The 23,775-nt window shown below is 40.1% G+C and overlaps 1 protein-coding gene across 5 annotated transcripts in view; it reads left to right on the forward strand.

Moving 5' to 3' along the window:
• EXOC4 (exocyst complex component 4) overlaps positions 1 to 23,775 on the forward strand; it is a 745,858-nt gene that overhangs the window by 38,335 nt on the left and 683,748 nt on the right. For all 5 annotated transcript variants that reach the window (XR_006212814.1, XM_007076278.3, XM_042972750.1 and 2 more), the window contains exon 4: positions 13,583 to 13,767. Coding sequence is in view for 4 of the 5 variants with exons in the window: in XM_007076278.3 (XP_007076340.1) it covers positions 13,583 to 13,767 (185 nt within the window). In the remaining variant the exon portion in view is untranslated. The remainder of the gene's footprint in view (positions 1 to 13,582; positions 13,768 to 23,775) is intronic.

A 23,775-nucleotide genomic window follows, 5' to 3' on the forward strand; every position in this document is an offset into this window, starting at 1 on the left:
GGGACTACAGTTTTTTCATTTTTAAGTCTTCCTGAGATTGTAGAGATTTTGGATGTCTCTTGTTTTTCTATTTATAGTTTTTTTAAAAAATCATAGCTGTGTACTAAGATAAGGATTATTATAATAACTACTTAGATTTATGTAGTTGCCTTCCGCCCAGAGAATCCCACGTGCTTTGAGAGAATAGTGTGGTGGAATTATATCACTTACACTGAAAATGTGGCCACATCGGGCATAAAGGGAGTAAGGCAGCAGTTTAATCTCATGGTTTTCTAAGCTCCTATAATAAAAATATACCTCTAATGGTTTCAGCTTACAAGAGCCTTCGCATTAGTTGTATAACAATCAAGGTCGTGAATGTTAGTGTGGGTCAGATGGACCTGTGTTTGGGTCCTGGCTTTGACTTTTACTAGCTGGATCACTTGGGGCTAATTCTTTGACCCTGCCGAAAGTTGGGAGTTGAGAATTACATCTACTCCCGAGGATTGTTGAAGGGATTAAATGAGATACTAAGCTATTTATATAAAGTACACGCAGTATACACAATAAGTGCTTAGCAATGTTATTTATAGTGAATTGATTACTTTAATGGATACTGTAAGAAGGATAATGGTGATTGCTCCCACATGAGAAGTTCGCAAAGTGTTCGGAAGTGGACTTGTTCTGAACTGTTGAGAGTTGGAGTAGGGCTGGCTAGGTTAGGCATTATGGATTCCTTCTTCCCTTAAATGGACATCTATCTAAATGAAAGACTACCCCACATTTTATGTAGTCCAAGGAGTTCCTGCAGGCCTAGATAAGATTTTTCTCTGAAAACGGGTGCCTGGCTGGCTCAGTTGGTGGAGCTTGATGTCAGGGTTGTGAGTTTAAGCCCCACGTTGGGTGTAAAGATTACTTAAAAATAAAATCTTAAAAAAAAAAGATTTTTCTCTGAAAACAAGGCTAGTCTGATCTAACACATGCACAGAAGGATGATCAGGACCCTAAAGTTCTTTCCCATATATTTGGGATTTGACATGGGCAAATTTCAGATTCTGTGTCAATCACCTTTTTGGCTTACTTCAACGATATGTTCATAGCAATGCAATTTGTCAGTAAACTATCTAGGATCAGTTTGTTGCAGAATCGACTCTTAGGTAACTACGTGTGTTTTTCTGCTAGTATTGTAAGTAGATATAAGCCAGTTCACTATTGGAGGGTACTTATCAATAATGTTGATTGTAGTGTTATAAAGTAATTGATGTTAAGCTATTTTTTTCTGTTAGTGCTTAGATGGCAGGACCAGTGGACCAGCGAGCTTGTTCTTTATGCTGCCATTAGAACTGTGTCATTAGCAAATAGACAAATTCTTCTTTTCTCATATTATGGGCAGGGAAGGGGTGATCATGCATCTACTCTCAAATGATTAATGCACAAGAAAGAAAAAGGGGGCAAAGTGTACATTCCTTTCGTCTGATCTGAGAGTTTCTAAGATCTCCCAGGACGGTTTTTTCTCATTATGACTGTGGGAATGGTATTGAGGTGAAAACTCTATAAATATCGAGAGCTGGAACATTCTAGTGAACTTATTGGACTTAACCTGAAAGTGGTAAGTGACTGCAAAAATGTTTCAATATTCCATATAGATTTCTCTACACATTAAAAAATATATCCGTGATCAATAATGAAATAGCCACCATTAAGCCCATCTATTTCTAGTGTAGAATATTGATTTGAAAGACCATTGCCAATATTCTGTACTAATAACAGGAAAGAATCGGGCACATGTTTTGGTAGACTTAACAAAGAATGGTATGATGCCATTGTCGATGACTTCCGGTTGCTGGGAAATATATCTGAATGTGTGCCCTTAACCTTGAAGGAGCTTACATGCTAATAGGGAGAGACAGTGAAGAAATAAAGAGTCTCATATCACGATGAGCATAACAAGAAAGTGGGGATCAGGAAAATTGGGGATGGAGGTAGGGTAGTATGGTTTGCTCTATAAATAAGGTGGTCAGCTATAGCTGCTTCTAGCTGCATTTGGGACCCCTTCAGGCCTTCAAACGCCTACATCTGATCTTTTCAGAAAGGTTTAGGAAGAGCTGAAAATAAAGGTATTAAACAAGAAATCTTGGTAGTTGTCTAAAATTAAATGAGTAGGCCTAATGTGGCAGCTTTATGTTTTTCCTGGAGAGTAAAAGCACAGGGCTTGTAAACAATTATTTGTGTTCGTGTCCAATGCCCTTTTTTATTTATATTTGTTTTTGAAGGCTAGGGTAGCACACTGTTTGAAAAGCACCCGGTCATTGTATTAGCTTTCCTTCCCTTTTACTTTGTTCTTTTATCTGCTTTTCTTTGCCTCTTTTATTTTAAAGCAAATAGAAATTTTGTTATATTACACTAAACCTCATAAGGTTCAGCAGTTTTCAGTTGACTCGCTTGGCTGTAGGGCAGTGATTCCCAAACTCTGCACATTAGGGACCTTCTTGAAGAAATCTAAAGCCCAGGTCCCACCCTACACTGATGACATTGAAGTCTCTGATGGTGGTACACTACCTTCAGTAATTTGACATTCTTTAGGTGATTCCATTGTACAGATAAATGTGGAACTGTAGATCTCGGGTATACCCTATGCCACTTAACAGAGTAAAACTAGTTGTCTTTGATGTCTTTTGATACCAGTTTTGAGGGGTTAGAAACCAAGTACGAGTAAAACCTTGGACTGTGAGTTACTTGTTCTGTGAGTGTACTGCAAGATGAGCAAACATTTCTAACAAATTTTAACTTGATCAATGAGTGATGTCTTGCAGTATGAGTCATACGTGATGCTGAATGTCACACGATCACAACTGAGCCAGTGGTTCTTGAAATCCGCTTTGATATAAAAGTGCTTTGGATTATAAGCATGTTTCCAGAAGGAATTGTGCTCACAAACCAAGGTTTTACTGTATTTGCACAAGACAGACTTTGCACAGTGATTGGTACGTTTTTGTAGAAATACTGTAGTGTGAAGTTGCTTTGTTGCCATCCTCTGTTGCAGGTTTTGGGTAGGGCTGACAAATATTGGGCCCTTACTCTGATTTTATAGCCTGATTATTTGGTCAGTAGGAGTGGTGTTGAGTGGTTAAATTAGATGCTCTCCAGGTTTGGGTGGACTTGAACTCTTCAGGGCTGCCTTCTTGGTGCTCTGCCTGCTGCTTTCTTCCTGTGGTTTCTTATTGGAATTGCACTGGGATTTCATGGGTTGAAATTGGGGCACAGATGTACTTACTGACGAGTGGTGGCTAGGTACATCGGTGGTGTAGTGCAGACAGAATGGATTTGGAAGCCAGACGTTCTTAATTCTAGTCCTGACTCAACAACTCCCTAGTTCGGCGAGCTTAGACAAATCACTGTCTCTCTCTGTTATGTAGTATTCTCTTCTCTAGGGTGGATCTACAAATACCCTATCTAGATTGTAGACATGCTGTGAGAATAAAAGTGAAATTTGGTAAGGTTACAGTGCTTTGTAAAATATAAGGCAATAGACAAATTTAAGAAGGTGTAAGTAGCGTCATCATCACTATGACAAAGTGCCAGGTAAGAGAAAAGCGGTCATCTATCATCTGGGACTTGTTTATACCGAGAAGTCTTTCTCTCTCTCCTGGTGCTGCCATCACTAATGCATTAATCAGATCACCTGTGTGCACATGCCCTTTTATATACTTTCGCCCCGTATGAGGAATAAACTAAGGCAGGAATAATACACGAGGCCTTTGCTGACCTCCTCTGTCATATTCCGGGTTTCAGCCTCACATATGGACTTCCTCAAACAGGTTTCTGTTTGGTCATTGTGTGGCCAGATGGGGACCCTATATATGTATAAGTAGCTGCAGGTGACCACGCATGTTGATGGGAGCCCTCTGTCTCAACTTGACGATGACTGGGGAAGGTGGATCAGTAGCTTTTGCTTGGCTTGACCAGATAGGAGCTTGTTGAAGTATGTTTTCTCTGGGATTTATCCCAGTACTAATTACTTGTTGTTCCTAGCTCTTCCTCTCACATTCCTTTGTGGGATTTTAACAGTTGATGTTAGTAAAGAATTGTGTAAGTGCTGGGCATTTCTAATGGATTGGGAATTTGTCTTGATTGAAGTGTGAGCCTGACGTGACTCTCAGAGACCTCCTTTGCCAACTCCTAAGATAATTGTTCTGTAACTTGTTCTTGTCCCAGAATAACAAAAAGATGACAGAAGTAAGTGGCTTTGGGACCCTTGTCAAATGAGGATGTCTTTCCTAGTGGTCTCTTCCCTTGTATTTTGGAGTAGGAACCTAGGATTTAGTGCTGTCTTTATGGAGCACTGATGGGAACTGAGAATTGGAGGGACCATTAGATTAGGCACAAAGAAGGATTTTTTTTTTAAAGTTTATGTATTTATTTTGAGAGAGCGAGAGAGACAGACAGACAGACAGACTGAGCAGGGGAGGGGCAGAGAGGGAGACAGAGAATCCCAAGCAGGCTTTGTGCTGTCAGCACAGAGCCTGATGTGGGGCTTGGACTCAAAAACTTTGAGATCATAACCTGAGCTGACACCAAGAGTCAGACGCTTAACCATCTGAGCCACCCAGGCTCCCCATTGGGTGTGTGTGTGTGTGTGTGTGTGTGTGTGTGCACGCGCGCGCACAATCTTGCCCATAAGCAATTGACATTTTAACTTTCACTTAAGGTGTTAGGTATGTTTAATTTCATCAGGAAAGTAATTATGAACTGATCTGTTGTAAGTTGATTTAGAACAAATAAGGCTCCAAATTTGGCATTATGTATCAGAAGCCCTAAATATGTGCATTACTTTGGACTTGGAATTCTACTTCTAGAATGGTAAGAGTTAAGCATTTTAATTATGTGATAAAAAATCTATACAAGGATAATTATCACAGAAAGATTTGTGAAAGTAAAAGAATATAGCAACTACTTTGTATGGGGAAGTGGTTTAAATCATTTGGGGAATATTCATTTTATGGAGTAGTATGAATGCTAAAAATATATTTGGTAATGGGCAGATGTTCCCAATGTATTGCCAAATGGAAAAAGCCTATTTAAAAATAATAATACTTTTTCAAAACTTTGTATGGAAATCGTTTGGAAGGAATCAGATTAAAACATATTTTACCTGAGTAGTGAAATGTGGACCATCTTTTTCCTTTGGGATTTTGTGTTTTTTGAGTTTTCTTGATCATGTATTTTTATAATTGGGAATTAAAAATAAAATAAAGGTTAAGAAAAATACATTCCTGGGCCTTAGGCCTCACTCTTTTCTTTTTTTTTTTTTTTTTTCCTTAACCTGTGAAATTGGGGTAGGACTCCAGTCCTGACAGCCTTTAAATGTCTCTTGTAATAGAAAACTCAACATTTCATTTCTCAGATACTGTCATTCTTTTAGACTTGGGCTTATGGAATATCTTAGATCTGACCACCCCTACTTGACAAGAGGAAAAAACCCCCAAAGATTTCTGCTTAAATTTTGGGAATTATTTGTGGTAGAAGGCCCTGATGTTTGGGGGATCCCCAAAGAAGACTTAAGAAAGAGCTTAGTCGAATGGTATGCTTTTAAACCAAGTCTATGTGTCACAGCAGTGGTAGGATGAGCTCTTTGTTAAAATCAGAAGTCACATTTGATCTCTTGTGAGTTTTGTTTTCTAAGATAGTTGTGAAGATAGTTTAAAGAAGAAATTCACAAGTAAATGGGCTTTTCTTTGACAGCACTTTATCTTACAGGCCCCCCCTCCGCTCATTCACTTATCAATAACTTCATCTCATTTGCTGCATCCTGTAAATTCCATTAGCTCCCCGGCAGTCTATTGCATTAAGCCTTTACTACCTAATATCACCTCATTTACATTGACACATGCTTGACCTCAGCCCTTCTCCTCTCTTTGCTAATGCACCAACAAGCACTGATATCTCTCTGGAGCATTATCATTTGGCTGTTAGCACAACTAATAACAGCCCTTCATTTGAACTGATGAAGGTTTATTAAATAAAAACATGTAATAACCCTAGCAGTAATGAAAGCAGAATGGAAGTAGACAGCATCCTGTTTTTAATGGTGAGAGCATATGCTGAGTCTGCATTATAGGTATTGGGTTTCTGGAGGGAGAAGGGGCACCTGAATGGGGCTGATCAATATTCTGTTCACAGATGACTTCAAGAATGGGCATTTTTGATTGCCTGATTGGATCACTGGTTGGCTGCAGGCTGAGGACTTAGGGTGGAAAAAAGTGTTCATGCTCCAGGCGCTTGGCCTTGCTCCTGTGATGCAGCTTTCTTGGGAAGTCTGTCTTAAGTTCCAACTGTCAATAGCTCGGAGGCCTGCAGGCTGTGGCAAAGCAGAACCGTAGGGAGCCAAATCTTCTCCAGTAAAGCTGGGATCAGGGATTCTGTTTTTCCTATAGATCCCCGAAGACTCCTCTAAGCCTTGCAGGCATTCCCTTATTCTGCTTTCTATGCCCCTTACCCTGCCTCCCAACTTCCCTCCCCCGCTCCCCTAACCATTTTTGTATGAAGAGCAGTCTAAGCCATCTTCTACATAGGTCCCCTGTGGTGGCTGCTGTCATGTTTTAAACACAAGCCGAGTGGAGGTTGTTACTAAGTTTATATTTAACAGGATTTTGATCAGCAAAATCCTTTGGGGGTCACATGTTTGTGGTTTTATGTCGCACACATATATAATATTCTGCTAGTTGAAATTTTCCTAGATTCTCTGCTGCAGTTAACCCTATAGAACACAGGGTTCTATCAAGGCCACAGTGTTCTACAAACAGCACTGTGATGTCCTAGATGCACCAAAGCTTTCAGATCTCCTAAAACTGTTGGATTAAACCATATGAAACAGCCAATACTGGATCATTTTTGACTTGTAAGAAACAGGTTCCTAAGGTTCCGATTTCAAACTAATACATGAAAAAGACTGTGATTTTGTTTGGGGGAGGGGCTTAAAGCTGTGTGTTGTTGTTGTTTTTGTTGTTGTTTTGGTTTTTGGGTTTTTAAAAATTTCTGTCTGATAACCAAACTACTGCTTTGGGCACTGTGGTATAGCAAAATGACAATGTTTGGTAAGTGATTGATCTGGAGTTCTTGGTGATAAACATCTCTCCTGCTTGTGTAAAAGTGGGTTTGGCTCATTCTGCGTCCAGAGGAATACTTCTTATGCCCATCTAGGACTCCTTGAGCCCTCTATGTGGATACTTCTGGGTATAGGGCTGTCTTGAGGAGCAGGGCTGAAGCCACCACAGGTTGCCTTCTAGCAGCTCAGGGGCCCAGGTGGCAGCTGGCCAGTGGCCTGGGCACCAAGTAAATGTCAGATTCCAAGGCCTGCTTCTTTTGTTGCTCATAGCCAAGGTTTTTTGGCGTTCTTAGTTGAGTCTGTTCAGCAGGTTTAACTCGTGGTGGTATAGGAAGGGAGAGGGTATCCATTCTCTGGAATAGCCTAATTTCATATCTAAAAAGATACACATCTGTATGTTGAGCCAAGGCAACATTTGCAGAATGGTTATGTCTTAACTCGAAAAGTACTTCCTTAAGGGAGGCATACAGACCTATTGAAAAGTGATAAAACATTTTGGAACCATTTAATTATGAGAGTCCTGAAGGAAATACTTGTTCTAGGCTCAACAGTGGCAACACATTTGCTTTCTTTAGGGAACATTATTGCCAAAATAAGCATTTTCCTTAGCTGACAGGTGGTTTAGTTAGATGGCTACTAATGTCAGTTGCCATTGTGTCTCTCCTCTCCCCCAACTGAAATAATAATATAAAAATGATAATAAACCAGTCTTTCTTCAGTGAAGCCAACTGAATGTTGAGAATGGCCAACTTTCCTCCAAAACATTTCAAGTGGTTCATATTAAAGCACAAAACTAGATCTTTTTACCTAATCAACTTGAGTGAGGCTAGCAGAAGATGAACACTTAACTATGAAATAATAACTTCCTACTTTAAACTAGAAGGAAATTGAAGGGTACCTGGGTGGCTCTGTCGATTAAGCATCCGACTTTGGCTCAGGTTATGATCTCGTGGTTCATGAGTTCGAGCCCCGCGTCAGGCTCTGTGCTGACAGCTCAAAGCCTGGAGCCTGCTTTGGATTCTGTGTCTTCCTCTCTCTCTACTCCTCCCCCCACTTGTGCTGTCTCTCTCTCTCTCTCTCTGTCTCTCTCAAAAATAAATAAACATTAAAAAATAAACTAGAAGGAAATTGAGAAATAGACATTTGGGAAAGAAAATTTAAGGGCTCTGTAGTTCGTAATTACAAAGATGGCTTTTGTTGTAGACTTATCTCAACTCACGGTAAACTGTTTTGAAATACCAGACAATTCTTGATTGTGTACATTTTAAATGTAACTGTTGCATACTTACTGAGTTATGGAAACAGTTTTTGGGATTTCTTTGTTCTTCAGTGCATAGGTTTCTAATAGCAAAACATGCCGTCCTGTTCAGTATCATGTATGAAAACATTTGGTGAATGCTTGCTTATTTTCATAATCCTAAAGGAAATATTTTTCTTCCTTTTTTTTTTTAAGTTTATTTTGAGAGAGAGCACGTGCATGCAAGTGGGGGAAGAGCAGAGAGAGAGGGAGACAGAATCCCAAGCAGGTTCTGCACTGTCTGTATAGAGCCTGACACCAGGCTTGATCTCATGAACGGTGAGATCATGACCTGAACCAAAATTAAGAGTCAGACACTTAACCAACTGAGCCACACAGGTGCCCCCCACCCTTTTTTTAAGTTTATCCTAAAGGAAATATTTTTCAACTCCAAAGCAGAGTTCTGTTATCAAAGCCATTTCCAACTGTGGTGAGTAGGACACTAATGTTCTTTTGGGTAATAATAGATGTTATATGAAAAAATTCCCTCCACCCTCCAATTTTATTTCTGAAGATATGTGTAAGAAAACTTCCAAATACATTTAATTCACTCATTATATGGTAATCTACCCTTAAGAAATGGTGTGGCCTGTCTGAGATTTCTAGAGGGTCATACTAGACATCATTTGGGGTATGAATGCGTGTTATTCCATCTGTGAGTAGAGGTATAGACAGCATTTACTAGTGAACTGTTGTCCTGAATGCTGTCTCTTTGATTTTTCATCTGGTATTTCTTGTTTGGTAAGAATATATATTTATTTGATGTTGTATGTCACATTTAAGAACCCAATTTCAATAATTTCTCATAGTAACTCACCTGTGAGACCGTTTTGTTGCTACTTTAGTCCAACCTCATCTCTTGAATTCTTGTTAATGGTTCATTAGTGTTATTTAAAAAGTGCTCTGTAGGGGCGCCTGGGTGGCTCAGTCGGTTAAGCGGCCGACTTCGGCTCAGGTCATAATCTCACGGTCCGTGAGTTCGAGCCCCGCATCGGGCTCTGTGCTGACATCTCAGAGCCTGGAGCCTGCTTCAGATTCTGTGTCTCCCTCTCTCTCTGACCCTTCCTCGTTCATGCTCTGTCTCTCTCTGTCTCAAAAATAAACATTAAATAAATAAAAAAAAGTGCTCTGTGGACATTAAATTTGGGAAACAGTGAAATGATTCATAAAATGACCACATTAAAAAAAAAAACAAACTCTTTAGTTGTGTTTTTACCAGTAGTTATGCATATCTAAACGTGGATATTTTTTAAGATTTTATCTTTAATCTCTGGACCCAATGTGGGGCTTGAACTTACAACCCTGAGATCAAGAGTTGCATGCTGTACCAATTGAACCAGCCAGGCACCCCAAAGATATTTAATGATTTCTAATAAAGCCTGAATGTTAGCAAATGCCTGGAAACCAGGTTTCCCCCATCCCCCATACAGCAGAATTGACCATCAGTGATGTTTGGATGGATTGGCTGTTTTCTGCCTCACCAAGTTTTGCTTATGTATAAATGTTATGCTACAGGCTTCTTGAAACCAGATAAGATAAATGTCAGGTTTCTATAAACTGATGTTCTAGAGATCACATGTTGCACTGATAACTATTTTCTTAAAATCCGTTTTAGTACCACTCAGTAAGGTTAGAGTGGGGGAAGACAGTGCCCTTGCCTAGCTTTCGTAATTATAGCTTTTAATAAGTGAAGGCCAGGAAATTGGAGCACTGTATTTTCATATAAAAATAAGCGTGCTGTCTTCCCTGTGGTATGGTTTTCAAATCTTTGAAATTGTAAAATTACTCTTGATTATATATATATAAATTGTACTTGTATTTTGGGTCAAGAAGACATATTCAGAAAATTTGTCATCCAAATGCTTGTAACGGAAACAACACTTTGCTGAAAACAGTAGCATTAGCACGTTAGTAACACCCCGTGAGATTTCTTTAACCACAGAATAAATAGATTCTGTTAAAAATCTCATGTCTAATTCCAGTGAGCCCTCAGTATGTGCCAGGCACTGTGTTAAGTGCTTTCCTTATATTAAAAAAACGAAAACAAAAACAAACTTCAATTAAGTAGCTCTGAAAGTTGACATTATCCTATAATTTTGTTTTGGGAACATGAACTGTTTGGGTTAAAAATCTTCATGCAAATTCCTACAAGCAAATTGAGTGTGGATGTGCAGTGGGTGGTTTTTAAGCTTAAATATCTCAGCTGGATTTAATTACCTTAAGGGATAAGGCGACATGATGGGCCAGTGGCTTACCAAATTATTTTTCATTTTCTGGACTTCGATGTCACTAAAGGTTAATGCATCCTCTTTTCTCTGTTACAGACCCGAGTTAAAATCCATTTTAGAGCATAAGTGTAAATGAATTTGTTGTTGTTTTTCCTCCTTGGGGACACAGTGGTCATTTTGCGAGGCTGCTTTTCCATTTGGAATTGTTGGCAGCTCGCATGAGGCCCAGGGGCTCTTGTCACAGGGGCAGTTATGGGTCAGCATGAAAATGAACTGGCAGGCTTCGGGGGGCAGAGCTGGCTCAGGGCTTGCCACTTTTTCATTCCTTCCTTCTTGCTTGGTTAACTTAAGGAGACTTACTTGCTACTGACATTTGATTGTATAGCACATCACAAAACAAGTGCTGTGTTTGTGGGTAAGCCGTTGCATTTTCCTCCCCCACCTCAGGCCGGTTTGTATTTGGCGGCTCCCAGACTTTCTGTATTCACTGCCCACGTGCTCCTCAGTGACGTTGTGCACGGGTGTAGGTCCGTGATCAGCACTTTTGATCATTGATACGTTTCATGGCTTTCGTTATCTGTTGCCTTTACTTAAACGCCTTACTTTTTAGGAGCATGTTTATCTCCCTAATTACATCCACTCTTTGTACCTTGAAGTATTACTAGTTATTGCCTTTCTCTGTACCTTTTAGGGATATTGACAAGTATAACCTAAGCAGGGAGTAGTCGTAGCATAGGAATCCCTTTGGGGAGCTGGGTAGGGCTCTTCTCCCTCTGAGTTCAGCTTGTAGTCCTCTCTTTTCTATTACTACTCCTACTACACTACTACTACTATTACTATTATTTTGTTTTGTTTTGTTTTATTTTTACTCAATATAGTGTATTGTCAAGTTAGCTAACATACAGTGTATACCGTGTGCTCTTGGTTTCGGGAGTAGATTCCCGTGATTCATTGCTTACATACAACACCCAGTGCTCATCCCAACAAGTGCCCTCCTCAGTGCCCATCACCCATTTTCCTTACCCCCCAGCGGCCCACCCCCATCAACCCTCAGTTTGTTCTCTGTATTTAAGAGTCTCTTATTTTCCCTCCCTCTGTTTGAAACTATTTTTTCCCCTTATTATTATTTTCTTCTTTGTGTTTCTCTCTTGCTTTTATTTTTCTCCTAAGGAATAGTAAGAGTATATTCTTCACCTCGTTATTTTCTTTAAAAATCTAGATCTTGGGGTGCCTGGGTCGCTCAGTCGGTTAAACTTGCGAATTTGGCTCAGGTCATGATCTTGTGGTTCTTGAGTTCAAGCCCCACGTCAGGCTCTGTGCTGACAGGTTGGAGCCTGGAGCCTGCTTCGGATTCTGTGTCTCCCTCTCTCTCTGTTCCTCCGCTTGCAATCTCTCTCTCTCTCTCTCTTTTTCTCTTTCTCAAAAATAAATAAACATGAAAAAGATTTTTAAAAATCTAGATCTTTATGGAAAGACAAATATAATTTTATATCCATGGATAAATGGGATCATATGAAACATACTTTATTTCCCCCCCTTTACAGTTACTACTTTGGTTTCAAAGTGAGCTGTTCCACACTCCCCGAGGCCCTCATCTTCATTTGTTGGAGGTATTCCTATTCCATTTTTATTCATCCAATCTTTTCTGTCTTAAAATCTCCCAAATTGCACTTCACACCAGGAGCGTTTCCTTCTCTGTAGTTTATTTTCTCTTCACCGTTCATATCCCATTTCTTCTGTCGAACTGGATCAGGTCAAGGAGAGGTGATGACTGTTATTTTCTGCTCGTAGCTTTCATGTCAAAAACGTATTTACCTCTGTGTATGTGTGTACGAGGAAGAGCGAGCAAGAGCCTGTCTGTATGTAGGCACACATGTAGACTTAGGCTAACCAAGCTCTGCCTCATGATCACAGTGAGAATTATTTAGACATTCACGTAGTGTGCTTTTCTTATTTTTTATTTTTATTTTTTAAACATTTATTTATTTTTGAGACAGAGAGAGATGGAGCATGAACAGGGAAGGGTCAGAGAGAGAGGGAGACATAGAATCTGAAACAGGCTCCCGGCTCTGAGCTGTCAGCACATAGCCCGGCGCGGGGCTTGAACTCACGGACCGCGAGATCATGACCTGAGCCGAAGTCAGATACTCAACCGACTGAGCCACCCAGGTGCCCCTCATGTAGTGTGCTTTTATTTAGTCTTAGTCTTAAAAAGCTAAATGTGATTAAAAGTTGATTTCAGTCATTAGTATGTGGACTTCTTGTGAGGAAATGAATGACATAATGTGGTCGGGGAGGCCATCACACTTGTGTCTGTTAACAGGCAGTGTGTGTGGGAATAAATGTTACATACAGCTCTGTGGTACTTTAGATGCCTTTATGTTTATCCTTTTTTTTTTTTAGTGAAAAATTTTCCTCTATTCTTTTTTTGTTTTAATTTATCGTCAAATTGGCTTACATACAACACCCAGTGCTCATCCCAATAGGTGCCCTCCTTAATGCCCATCACCCACTTTCCCCTCTCCCCCACCTCCCCATCAGTTTGTTCTCTGTATTTAAGAGTCTCTCGTGGTTTCTCTCCCTCCCTCCCTCTCTGTTTGTAACTGTTTATTTTCCCCTTCCTCTCCCCCATGGCCTTCTGTTAACTTTCTCAAGATCCACATATGAGTGAAAACATATGATATCTGTCCTTCTCCGACCGACTTACTTCACTCAGCATGATACCTCCCAGTTCCATCCACGTTGCTGCAAATGTTTATCTTTAACAAGATTGTTTCCTTCAGCACTATTCCTCTTAGATGGTGCACCTTCAAAGGCACAACTAGGCCTAACCACGTTACACTCTTCAAAGTCTGATGTATGCTGGTACGGTTCATATAAATTCTCTTTTTCTTTTAGAAATAGTCTCTTGTGTTTCTAATATTGGTAGGTTTTGTAGTTGTCCCACTTAATCATTTTTTATTCTCTCTTCAGGTGTCAGCAGTGGAGTCTTTGGAGGGCCCCCTGCTCCAGGTGGAAGGACTGAGCGACCTGAGGCTGGAGCTTCACAGCAAGAAGATGAACCTCCACTTGGTTCTCATAGATGAACTGCACCGGCACCTGTACATCAAATCCACCAGCCGAGTTGTGCAGCGTAACAAGGAGAAAGGGAGAGTGAGGTTGGTTAAAGAGCCTCTTCGCTACAGTGTCTTGTGGCAGTGGAGAAGTTCAAGGACCATTATTTGTTTCCCAGAAGACTGTTGTACTTGATTTGCTTCTTGGTTTTGCTTCTTACTTTTCAACATACTGTCCCTGAAACTATAAGATGGTTTTGTAAGAGCAAATACTCCATGTTCTGAAAGGCTGTCATCCCGAGTTTCTTCATTCCTTCATTGCACACTTATTATGACCCTTTTATGTAAAGATGGATAAGAAACATGTACTGTGGGCCTGTGTACTGGATCAGAGATACTCTGGTACATCTCACAAGGGAGAGAAAAAGATCCTTAAGTTATACAGCACAGCTGGCCTAATTAAGAAATATGTGTATGGACTGAAGTTATAAGATTCTTTGTTACTTAGGGGTCGTGTTCAGCTGTAGACAGTCTTCTTTCTGGAATAGTTCAGGGGAGCTTCAGAGAGAACACTTTTCTTTTATCCCTGGGCTTGATCGTAGCATAGTCCTGTACTTAAGGGCCTGGGTGTGGACTCAAATTCACTGGGTTAGTTTAGACCTGGTAGGAAGTAAGACCAGGTCTTAAGACAGTTAAGACAGTAGACTACTGACGTTATTAACATGTATCGGATAGCTGTGCATGTCATAGTCCTTCCAGCGTTCCTTGAAAATAGCTCTCAGATCTCAGAGGGCAGTTGAGCTGTACCTGTCGAAATACATGTGCTCGTACTTTTTCATCCAGCTACAGACAAGCGGAGCACTGGAAGCAGTGCATGCTGGGAAGGAAGACTTTGAAGTCCTATCCTCTTCAGACAAAAATTGCCAACTTTGTGTGTGATGCTTCAATTTAGTCCAAGACCCTGACAGAAAGAGAAGTTTCTATCTCGTTTCCGCAGATGGGCACTAGAAAATCTTCTGCCAGGCACACAAATTGAGCTGAGGGTTATGTACCCGAGAAGTAACTTCAACACTGTATCTGAATAGAATGTTAGTTCCTTAGTGGAAAGTAGTGTTGCGTGGGGGCGGTGTTAAGGCAATTCCTTCCACAGTGTGTGGTGGTAAATAGCAGGTATGAATAGATTCCTTCCCATGTAAGGACTAAAAAAAAATCCAAAAATACTCTGGGTTCTGTGAAAGTATTCTATAACATAAGGGAGAATAAGCATTACCTTGAAGTCTCAGAGAAGAGCATTTATTTGAAATAAATTTATAAATCAAAACAGGAAAATTTAAGATGCTTAAGCTGGAGTTTTTCGAAGGATACAGGATGATGTAATAGATGAGGTTATTCAAAATTACTACTCCTTCCTCCAGTGTAGTGAGAGAAGTATATTTCCTGTTCTTTGATTTTTGTGATTTTTTTTGGGGGGGTGGGGTGGGGTCTTGCTTTTGCTTATTGTTAAGCATGTGCCACAAAGAGGGGCTCGAAATGGACTTGCGGCAGGGAGCATGCCCTCTTGTGTCTTTGCTGTTGCCGGGATGGCATCAGGCCCAGAGGAGGATGAGAGCTCTGTGGAACTGAGCTGAGATCACCTGGGCTGCCTAGCCTGGATTAGTCAACCACCAAAATATGTGCTTATTGTTGAATGTGCTTATTCTGTGGCTGTATGCAGCAAGCATATAGCTTCTGTGAGAGGGTGATGGAGAGCTGTAAGAATGGAATTGGTAGAGATGCAGAAAGAATGAACTAAACATGAACAAAATATAAGAACAAATGGGACAAAGTAGGGAAATTCAATGTTTGTTTCAAGCGCTGGGGAGAAGAGTTGAAGCAGTGGTAAGGAGGGAAAAGTTTCCTCATCATACAGAGGATAAAGACAGGATGATAAAAGAAAGATAGTGGGTGCGAAAGTTGGAGAATAGTGATTTTAGTTACTCTGTAGAACAACACTAACATGATAGTGTTTTGGGCTGAATTGTGTCCCCCCCCCCCCCCCCTAAAATTTAGGTCTTCAAGACCTAAACTGCAAGTACCTCAGACTGTGACTAGTTTGGAGATAGGGTCTTTTAAGAGGTAAATAAGTTAAATGAGGCCATTAGGGTGGGCCCTACTCCGGTATGACTGTTGTCTATTTAAGAAGAAATTTGGATCCAGACTCACCCAGAGGGAAGATCCTGCGAAGATCTCGTGCTGAGATACCATCTACGGGGCAAGGAGAGAGTCGTCAGAAGAAACCAAGTCCCAACATCTTGATCTTGACTTCCTGCCTCCAGAACTGTAAGAAAATACATTTCTGTTGGTTAAGCCACCCAGTCTGGGGTACCTTATCGTGGCAGCCCTAGCAAACAGATACAGGGAGAAACAGGTAATAATTACAATGTAAATAAAGAAGCCGACTTAAACAGGAGAAAAAAACCCAAAAAGACCTTGGTCTGAAAATCACAAGGATTTAAGGTAAGATGAATGAAAAATCTTGTTCTTAGATATGATCAGGAGATATTTATGAATTGTAAAAAAATTCTGTGAGGACTAGGAAGAAAAATTGTTGTCTCCTGTGACAGAGAGTTATTTGCCCACCTGATATCCATTTGGCCCTTCTTCAATTTTCATGACAACCCTTATTTTGTTCCTGGCAGCTCACAGGCTGTATTTCCCATCCTCCCACATAGCTAAAGGTGGTTCGGGAGACTTCTGCTTGCAAGCTTTTGAATCAGGGCTCCTAGGAAGGTTCTCTAAAGGTGCCAGCCAAACTGGTACACTCACTATTTTACCCTTCCCTTGCCTTCCTTTACTTCTTGTCAAGGACGTGGATTGGTGCCATCAAGCTATCTTGGATACTAGGTGACCTTGAGGATGGAAGCACATCCTGAACTCTGTAGTAGCATGGATCCTCCTTTATAGTCTGAATGGGTTACATCTTTCCTCTGAGAGGGAGGAAAATTTTTTTATTGTGCTCAGGCCACTGCTGTTTTGAGTCTTCTGTTTTTTTATTTTTTTAATGTTTGTTTATTTTTGAGAGAGCGACAGAGTGCGAGTGGGAGAGGGGCAGAGAGAGAGGCAGACACAGAATCTGAAGCAGGCTCCAGGCACTGAGCTTTCAGCAAAGAGTCCCACGCGGGGCTCGAACCCATGAACCGTGAGATCATGCCCTGAGCTGAAGTTGGATGTTTAACTGACTGAGCCACCCAGGTGCCCAATGAGTTTTCTGTTTTATACGATTGAACCCAGGCCTGGTAAAGAGGAGCAAAAATCAGGATCACCAGGATTTGCTGAACACAAAATACTAGAAGACAGCAGAACAGAGTCTTACAAAGTGTTGAATAGGGAAGAATGGGGACCAAAGGTTTCTATACCCAGCCAAGTGGACACTGTTAAGCATGGACAGCAGCAAGATGTTCTCAGATATAAAGTAACAACAAAAAGAACTAGTATGCAAAGATGAACTCTAAGATACAAACCACAATCAACAACTGGACAACATTAAAGTTGTGGTTTGAAACTACTGTAAGGACCACACACCATTAAATATGTAAATGTGCATATAAAAAACTGACAAATACATTTTTATAAGATCAAAAATATAAGCTGAAGCTATTTTTGAAAAAGGTCTATGTGGTAAAAGAATACTCTCTAATAAACAGGAATTATATCCCTATCTTATGTTAGAGACTGGGAAATTTGGACAGTCAGGAGATAAAAAGGAGTGGTGAATTCTTGTGTAAGATAAGTCAGAAGTTGTTTTGGATTTGAATAATTGGAGAAAATGTTTAACTTAATTTTGTGTTTATTAACCTAGATATGTATATTTAAAGATGTCTTTTTTTTAATTTAAAAAAATTTTTTAAATGTTTATTATTATTACTATTTTTTAATGTTTTTATTTATTTTTGAAGGAGAGAGAGACTGAGCGTGAGCAGGGGAGGAGCAGAGAGAGGGGGAGACATAGAATTTGAAGCAGGCTCCAGGCTCTGAGCTGTCACCACAGAGCCCGATGCAGGGCTCAAACTCACAAACTGTGAGATCATGACCTGAGCCGAAGTCGGCCGCTTAGCCGACTGAGCCACCCAGGCGCCCCATTAAATGTTTATTTTTGAGAGTGAGAGAAAAGAGTCCGTGTTAGCAAGGGAGGGCCAGAAAGAGAGGGAGACCGAATCCCAAGCAGGCTCCAGGCTCTGAACTGTCAGCACAGAGCCCGATGCAAAGCTTGAACTCACAAACCATGAGATCATGAGGTGAAGTAGGATGCTTAACCGACTGGGCCACCTAGGCGTCCCAAGATTTTTTTTTTTTTTAATGTTTGTATATTTATTTTGGGAAGAGAGAGCACGTGAGAGAGGAGAGAAAGAATCCAAAGCAATCTCTGTGCTGTCGGCACAGAGCCCGACAGAGGCCTCAATCCCATGAACCGCGAGATCATGACCTGAGCTGAAATCAAGAGTCGGACATCCAACCGACTGAACCACCCAGGCGCCCCTACAGACTTCTATATGGAAAATCACTAGAGGGGAAGCAAATAAAATATTCTCTAGTACAAGGATGATTTATTAGCTAATATTCTAGATTGCAAGTAGCAGAAATCAATCCTGATAACTCAAACAAGGAAGGGAATTAAGTGGAAAGTGGTAAGGCGGTAGGTCATAGAGCTGAAGGGAAGGAAGGCTGTGCAATCAGGCTTTAACACCCAGGAGGGACCAGGAGAGATGAAGCAGCTGAGCACACCCTGTCGACAAACCCAGGGAAGGGGCTGGTTGGGTTGTTGTCTTTGTCACCATGCCTGCAGCTGCTGGAGTTTGTATTCTTGTGCCAGTGTTCTGTAAGTGTCCCTGCATCTGTCTTTATCTCCTCAGGATTTGAAGTCCTGGGTAGAAGCATCCAGTTTGTTGAGCCTGAGACATGTCTGGCCTCCTTCAGCTGGTACAGTAGGAAGTTGGGCCCTCTTTCTTTTTTGCATTGACCTAGACAGTCGAGAGTCTTTCCAAATACAAAGACTGTTCTAACTGCTGGTATCCAGAAACAAACACATAAACACCCAACAACAAATGTCTACTCTCACAGAAAACAACAAAAAAAATCACCCAAAGGCACATACATATTTTTAAAAAATTTTTTGTTTAACGTTTATTTATTTTTGAGAGACAGACACAGAGCACAAGAGGGGGAGGGGCAGAGAGAGAAAGAAGGAGACAGAATCTGAAGCAGGCTCCAGGCTCTGAGCTGTCAGCACAGAGCCTGATGAGGGGCTTGAACTCACGAACTGTGAGATCGTGATCTGAGCCGAAGTCAGCTGCTTAACCAACTGAGCCACCCAGGCACCTGGGCACATACGTATTTTTGAAGTAGAAATAGACAACTAGTAGGTGTAATAAAAGGAAGTTACGTGGCTCCATGGAAAAAATAATAAAAGTGGTATTTGGAGGATATGAAACAAGACCTAAATAAATGGAGAGAACTTCCACATTCTTAACTCAAAGATGTCAGTTCCAGTTAAATCCCAGTTGGGTTTTTTTGAAATTGTCAGATCTGTAGTTCACATAGAAGGATAAGTAAATAAGGACTATTTAAAAAAAATTGAAGGGCAGTATTAAGGGAGGCTTTTCTTATCTAATATTAAAATGTATTATCAAACTAATCAAAACAGTGCAGGTATGCAAATAGAAAATCAGATTGGGGAGGCACCTGCGTGGCTCAGTCAGGTAAGCGTCCGACTTCAGCTCAGGTCATGGTCTCATGGTCTGTGGGTTCAAGCCTTGCCTTGGGTTGTGTGCTGACAGCTTGGAGCCTGGAGCTGCTTCAGATTCTGTGTCTCCCTCTCTCTCTGCCCCTCCCACAGTCACTCTCTATCTCTCAAAAATGAGTAAATGTTTAAAAAAAAAAAAAAAGAAAGGAAATCAGATTGGTATAACAAAATAGAATTTAGAAACAGACGCAGGATATATGGAACTTTAATATTTTTTAACAATAATCCAAGTAAGTAGAGGGAATGATGGCTGCTTAGAAATTAGCGTTGAGACATTTGGCTAAAGAAAAATAAATTTAGATGCCTACTTGTTATTATATATGAAAAATTCTAACTCAGTTTAAAAATCACATGATAAAACTTTACTAGCATTAGAAAAAATCAAGAGAATGTATGTGGAGGAGGCTTTCTTGGCCCATATCCTACAAAATAGTACCATATCATGAAAATATATGTAAAAGGATATTCATTGGAATGTTGTTGGTAAGAACAACAACAAAAAAATACAGTTTAGATGTTCATCAAGAGGCATATAGTGAAATGAATTATGGCGTATCCATGCCATGTAATTCTTAAATAAACGAGAAAGATCTCTGTGCAGATAGGGAAAGATTTCTAAGATACATTATTGGGTCTAAAAAAAGCCAATTGAAAAACAGTGTGTACAGGATGAACCTATTTGTGTAAGAATTGAGAGAATATATATTTAAATATGTATCCTTTATATGTAGACATAAATGTATGTTTCTAGAAAGAAAATTCCTGGAAGGATAATACTGACACTGATAAAAGGAATTAGCTATGAGAAGTGGAAATGGTAGATAGGAAATAGGAAATAAGGACTTAGTTCATATCCTCAGGACTGTGAGTGTATCCATCATGAGCATGTATTATTACTTCAGTAGTAATATAATTATTGATGATGCTTCTGAAGATTACTTTTAATGAAATAGTAAAATGTTTGCTGCTGAAACGAAAAACCAGGATCTAAAATTCTATATAGGATGATCCAAATAATGTTGAAAAAGAGCATGTGTACGTTTTTGTATGTATGAGTGTGTGTATATGTGGGGGGGGGGTAGGGATGGATGGACAGATAGACTCTTTGCTGTTAACTGTTTTGGAAAGTGCTACAGTATAATTAGATTATTTTTTAATATATATTTTAAAAACCTATAATACCTTCATAAACTGATGAGCAATAAAGAGTTATTTTTTAAGTTAATCCATTTACTTTCTGCATCCTGGCTTAATACTTGATTTGACCTTGTTTCCTTGGATGCTCTCTTGCTCATAGAGAGCCCCATGGATTTCAGCCCCATGGATTTTGGTGTCCATATTTGTCTGTGGGGGCATAAGGAAAGTGCTGGACCCTGTTGTGTTATTTATTTCCTATTTTGTCTGTTAATTTTTTTCTTTTTTTGTCTGTTTTCTTTTTTATCTTTCAGTTCTTTTTCTCTTCTTTTTCCCTCTGCCTACATTTTAGTTTCACTTTTTTTGTATTACATGGCTTCACTCTTGATCTGTCATTTGAGACCATTACTGTTTTTGACTTTTATACCCTCTGAATCATTCATTATTCTTTCCATATGTTCAGGCCGATCTTAGAACGACAGAGAATTACTTTGCCAGCCATTCCCCTGTTTCATTATTCAGTTACATTTTCTGACTAAGGGCATATTATCGTGGACAGCTATTTCTCAGCTCAGTTTGACTTAACAAACTTTTACGAACCCTTGCTCTTTGCCGGGTACTGTGCCAGGCGTTGGGGTTATAGAGGCAAACCTAGTCGTTACTAGATTTACAACTTAAAGTTCGGCTCACCTCTGTCAAGTTGTAGTTTGACACTAAAATCAGCCATAGGAGCCGCCCCTGTGAAATTCGGCCGTAGTTGGACATACTGTTAAGTGAAGGAGTGGAAGGAAGTTCTAATAAAAAAGCAAATGTTTAATAAGTTTTTGGGTCTTCTAATCCTTCTTAAAAAAAAAAAAAACGCCACAAAACCCAAACTTTTCATGGTGTATTAAAGTCAAGCACATATAAATAGGTCCTTACTAGATGGATGGATGGTTAGCGGCCAGAAAGTCCTTAGGGTTACGGTGGTAGGGAATGTTTTTGGTAGAGTTTGCTTTATAGTTTTCCTGTTTGCCACCAGGTGGTTAGTCAATGGCAAACCCCATTCAATCACAACATGCAGTTAGTAATTGTGGGGGTATTGTCTTATGCCGGAAAGGATTTTGTGTATGTCAGCTGTCTTTGACAGCTCAGCCACGAGTGATTCTAAATATATTTAAAATAAAAATTTGTAGGGGACGCCTGGGTGACTCAGTCTGTTGAGCGTCCGACTTCAGCTCAGGTCATGATCTCACAGTTGGTGACTTCGAGCTCCACGTCGGCCTCTGTGCTGACAGAGCCTGCTTTGGATTCTGTGTCTCCCTCTCAGTGCCCCACACCCGCTCTCTGTCTGTCTGTCTGTCTGTCTGTCTCTCTCTGTGTCTCTGTCTCTCTGTCTGAAAGGTAAACATAAAAAAATTTGTAATCCTATATGTATAAAAAGAAAAATAGCTTCTGATGTTTCTTTCAACATAAAGCAGTTCAGAGCATTCATATGAATGACGAAATTGATAAGAACAATCTAATCTTGATTTTATTTTTTGTTTTCAAAAATACTTCCTTAGAGATATTCCGAACTCTTTGGAGGTTCTAATACTTGCTCAACTTTATTTCTTCTGAAATGGAAACAGAGGCCGTGTTCTATAATAACCTCCCTTTCTGTGGTGCTTCATGTCTCTAGTTACTGAACGAGTGGGTGTACTCGCTTCTCTTGAACTCTCGAGACTAAGTCCTTTCGTAAAGGAACAAGAGAAGAACCAAAAGTCATTTCCAGAGTTACTTGCCTTTGGGTTAGTGTTCACAAAGGAGAAAATTGAAGCCCAGGGGAAAATCTTAGAGAGACGAGTCTATGAAAATAGTTTTGCAGTCCATTGACTTTCTAAAAATGTATTGATGGAGTTTGAGAGTCCTGTTGGCTCTCATAATAAAGTCAGTAGGTTATGTTTTCCAGAGTTAAAATGGCATGCCACTTATTACCCTGTTTTTAACTGAGAACATATTTTTGGGTTAAAATTGAGAAAATAATTGTAGGTTTTAGTCTGGAGTGAAGCTCGTGCCCATCTGTGTCTGTAGAAGGGTGTATTATACTCACATGTAGACACATATCACTGCACACAAGTAGGTACTAACTTTACCGCCTCATGTATCCCAGGTATACACCTGAACTTTCCTGTTAGTTGATACCTTCATTTATCAATGCTCTAAAAATAACTTGTCCATTTTTGTTATGGAAATATTTATGAAATGTATTATATACTTTTCCCATCATTTAGAATTGGAATGGACTTTTTCTTAATACCGGGTAGCAGCACTGTAAACATCGGTGATTATCCTCCTGTATCCAGGGCAGGGAGGCGTATGGAGCTAGGTTTGCAATTGTGAGTAAATCCGGGCAAGAGGATGAGGTGAGGCAATTGAGGGAGAAACTGAGACGAGAGCAGTAGTTGGTATGTAAAAGATGACTGGGTAAATCTATGCTCTAATTGATTTTATAAACAGACAAATTACTGTGACCAGTCACTAGGTTTGAAGGCTCTGTTTCTTAGGATAGTTGAGGTAAACAGGAGATTAATAGCTTTATATTGGAGGAAAAGGTTTATAGGAACCATGTCCATTTAATTCCAGGTAAATGTTATCTTTGTTACTTTTATATCTTACATTTGAGGTTTGACGTTAGTGGGCAAGCAGTTCCAGCAGCTGGAAATGGGCTAAGTTTGGTTTCGCTCGTATGGTGTTCGTACTTGCATCCTTGGCACTGAACCCTGTGCCCAGCACTTAGATGCGGAAGACTAGTTTGAGTCAATGGTTCCTTCTTCCCCTGTCGTCAGTGAGAAGGGAGGACTTAGTAACTGTCACTTATCCACAGGCCTTGGACAACAGCTCACATGTTAATACCGCAGGTATTAAAAATAATACCTGAAATGATGATTTTGCCCTTTAATGTGAAGTTTGTTTTTCAGAGTTTTCTGAAAGAACATGCATACATTTATTAGATTAAAAATACACACATACAAAAATACCTAGTACTTAGGACCCAAAAGGAGTGATGAGAGGGAGATAGGGATATGTCACTGTGGGTTGGGGGGGGTGCAGATGTTAAAAAAGCATGCGACTTCCTGTCCCATTTGGAGACAGCTTTCCTTAAGGTGTGGTCTTGTCCCCACGCCCTGGCTCTGCCTGCCCTCTGTTTACAACCACTGTGAGGGTCACTTCCATGGTTA

This window comes from Panthera tigris, chromosome A2 (genome assembly GCF_018350195.1).
Source record: "Panthera tigris isolate Pti1 chromosome A2, P.tigris_Pti1_mat1.1, whole genome shotgun sequence".
Lineage (NCBI taxonomy): Eukaryota > Metazoa > Chordata > Mammalia > Carnivora > Felidae > Panthera > Panthera tigris.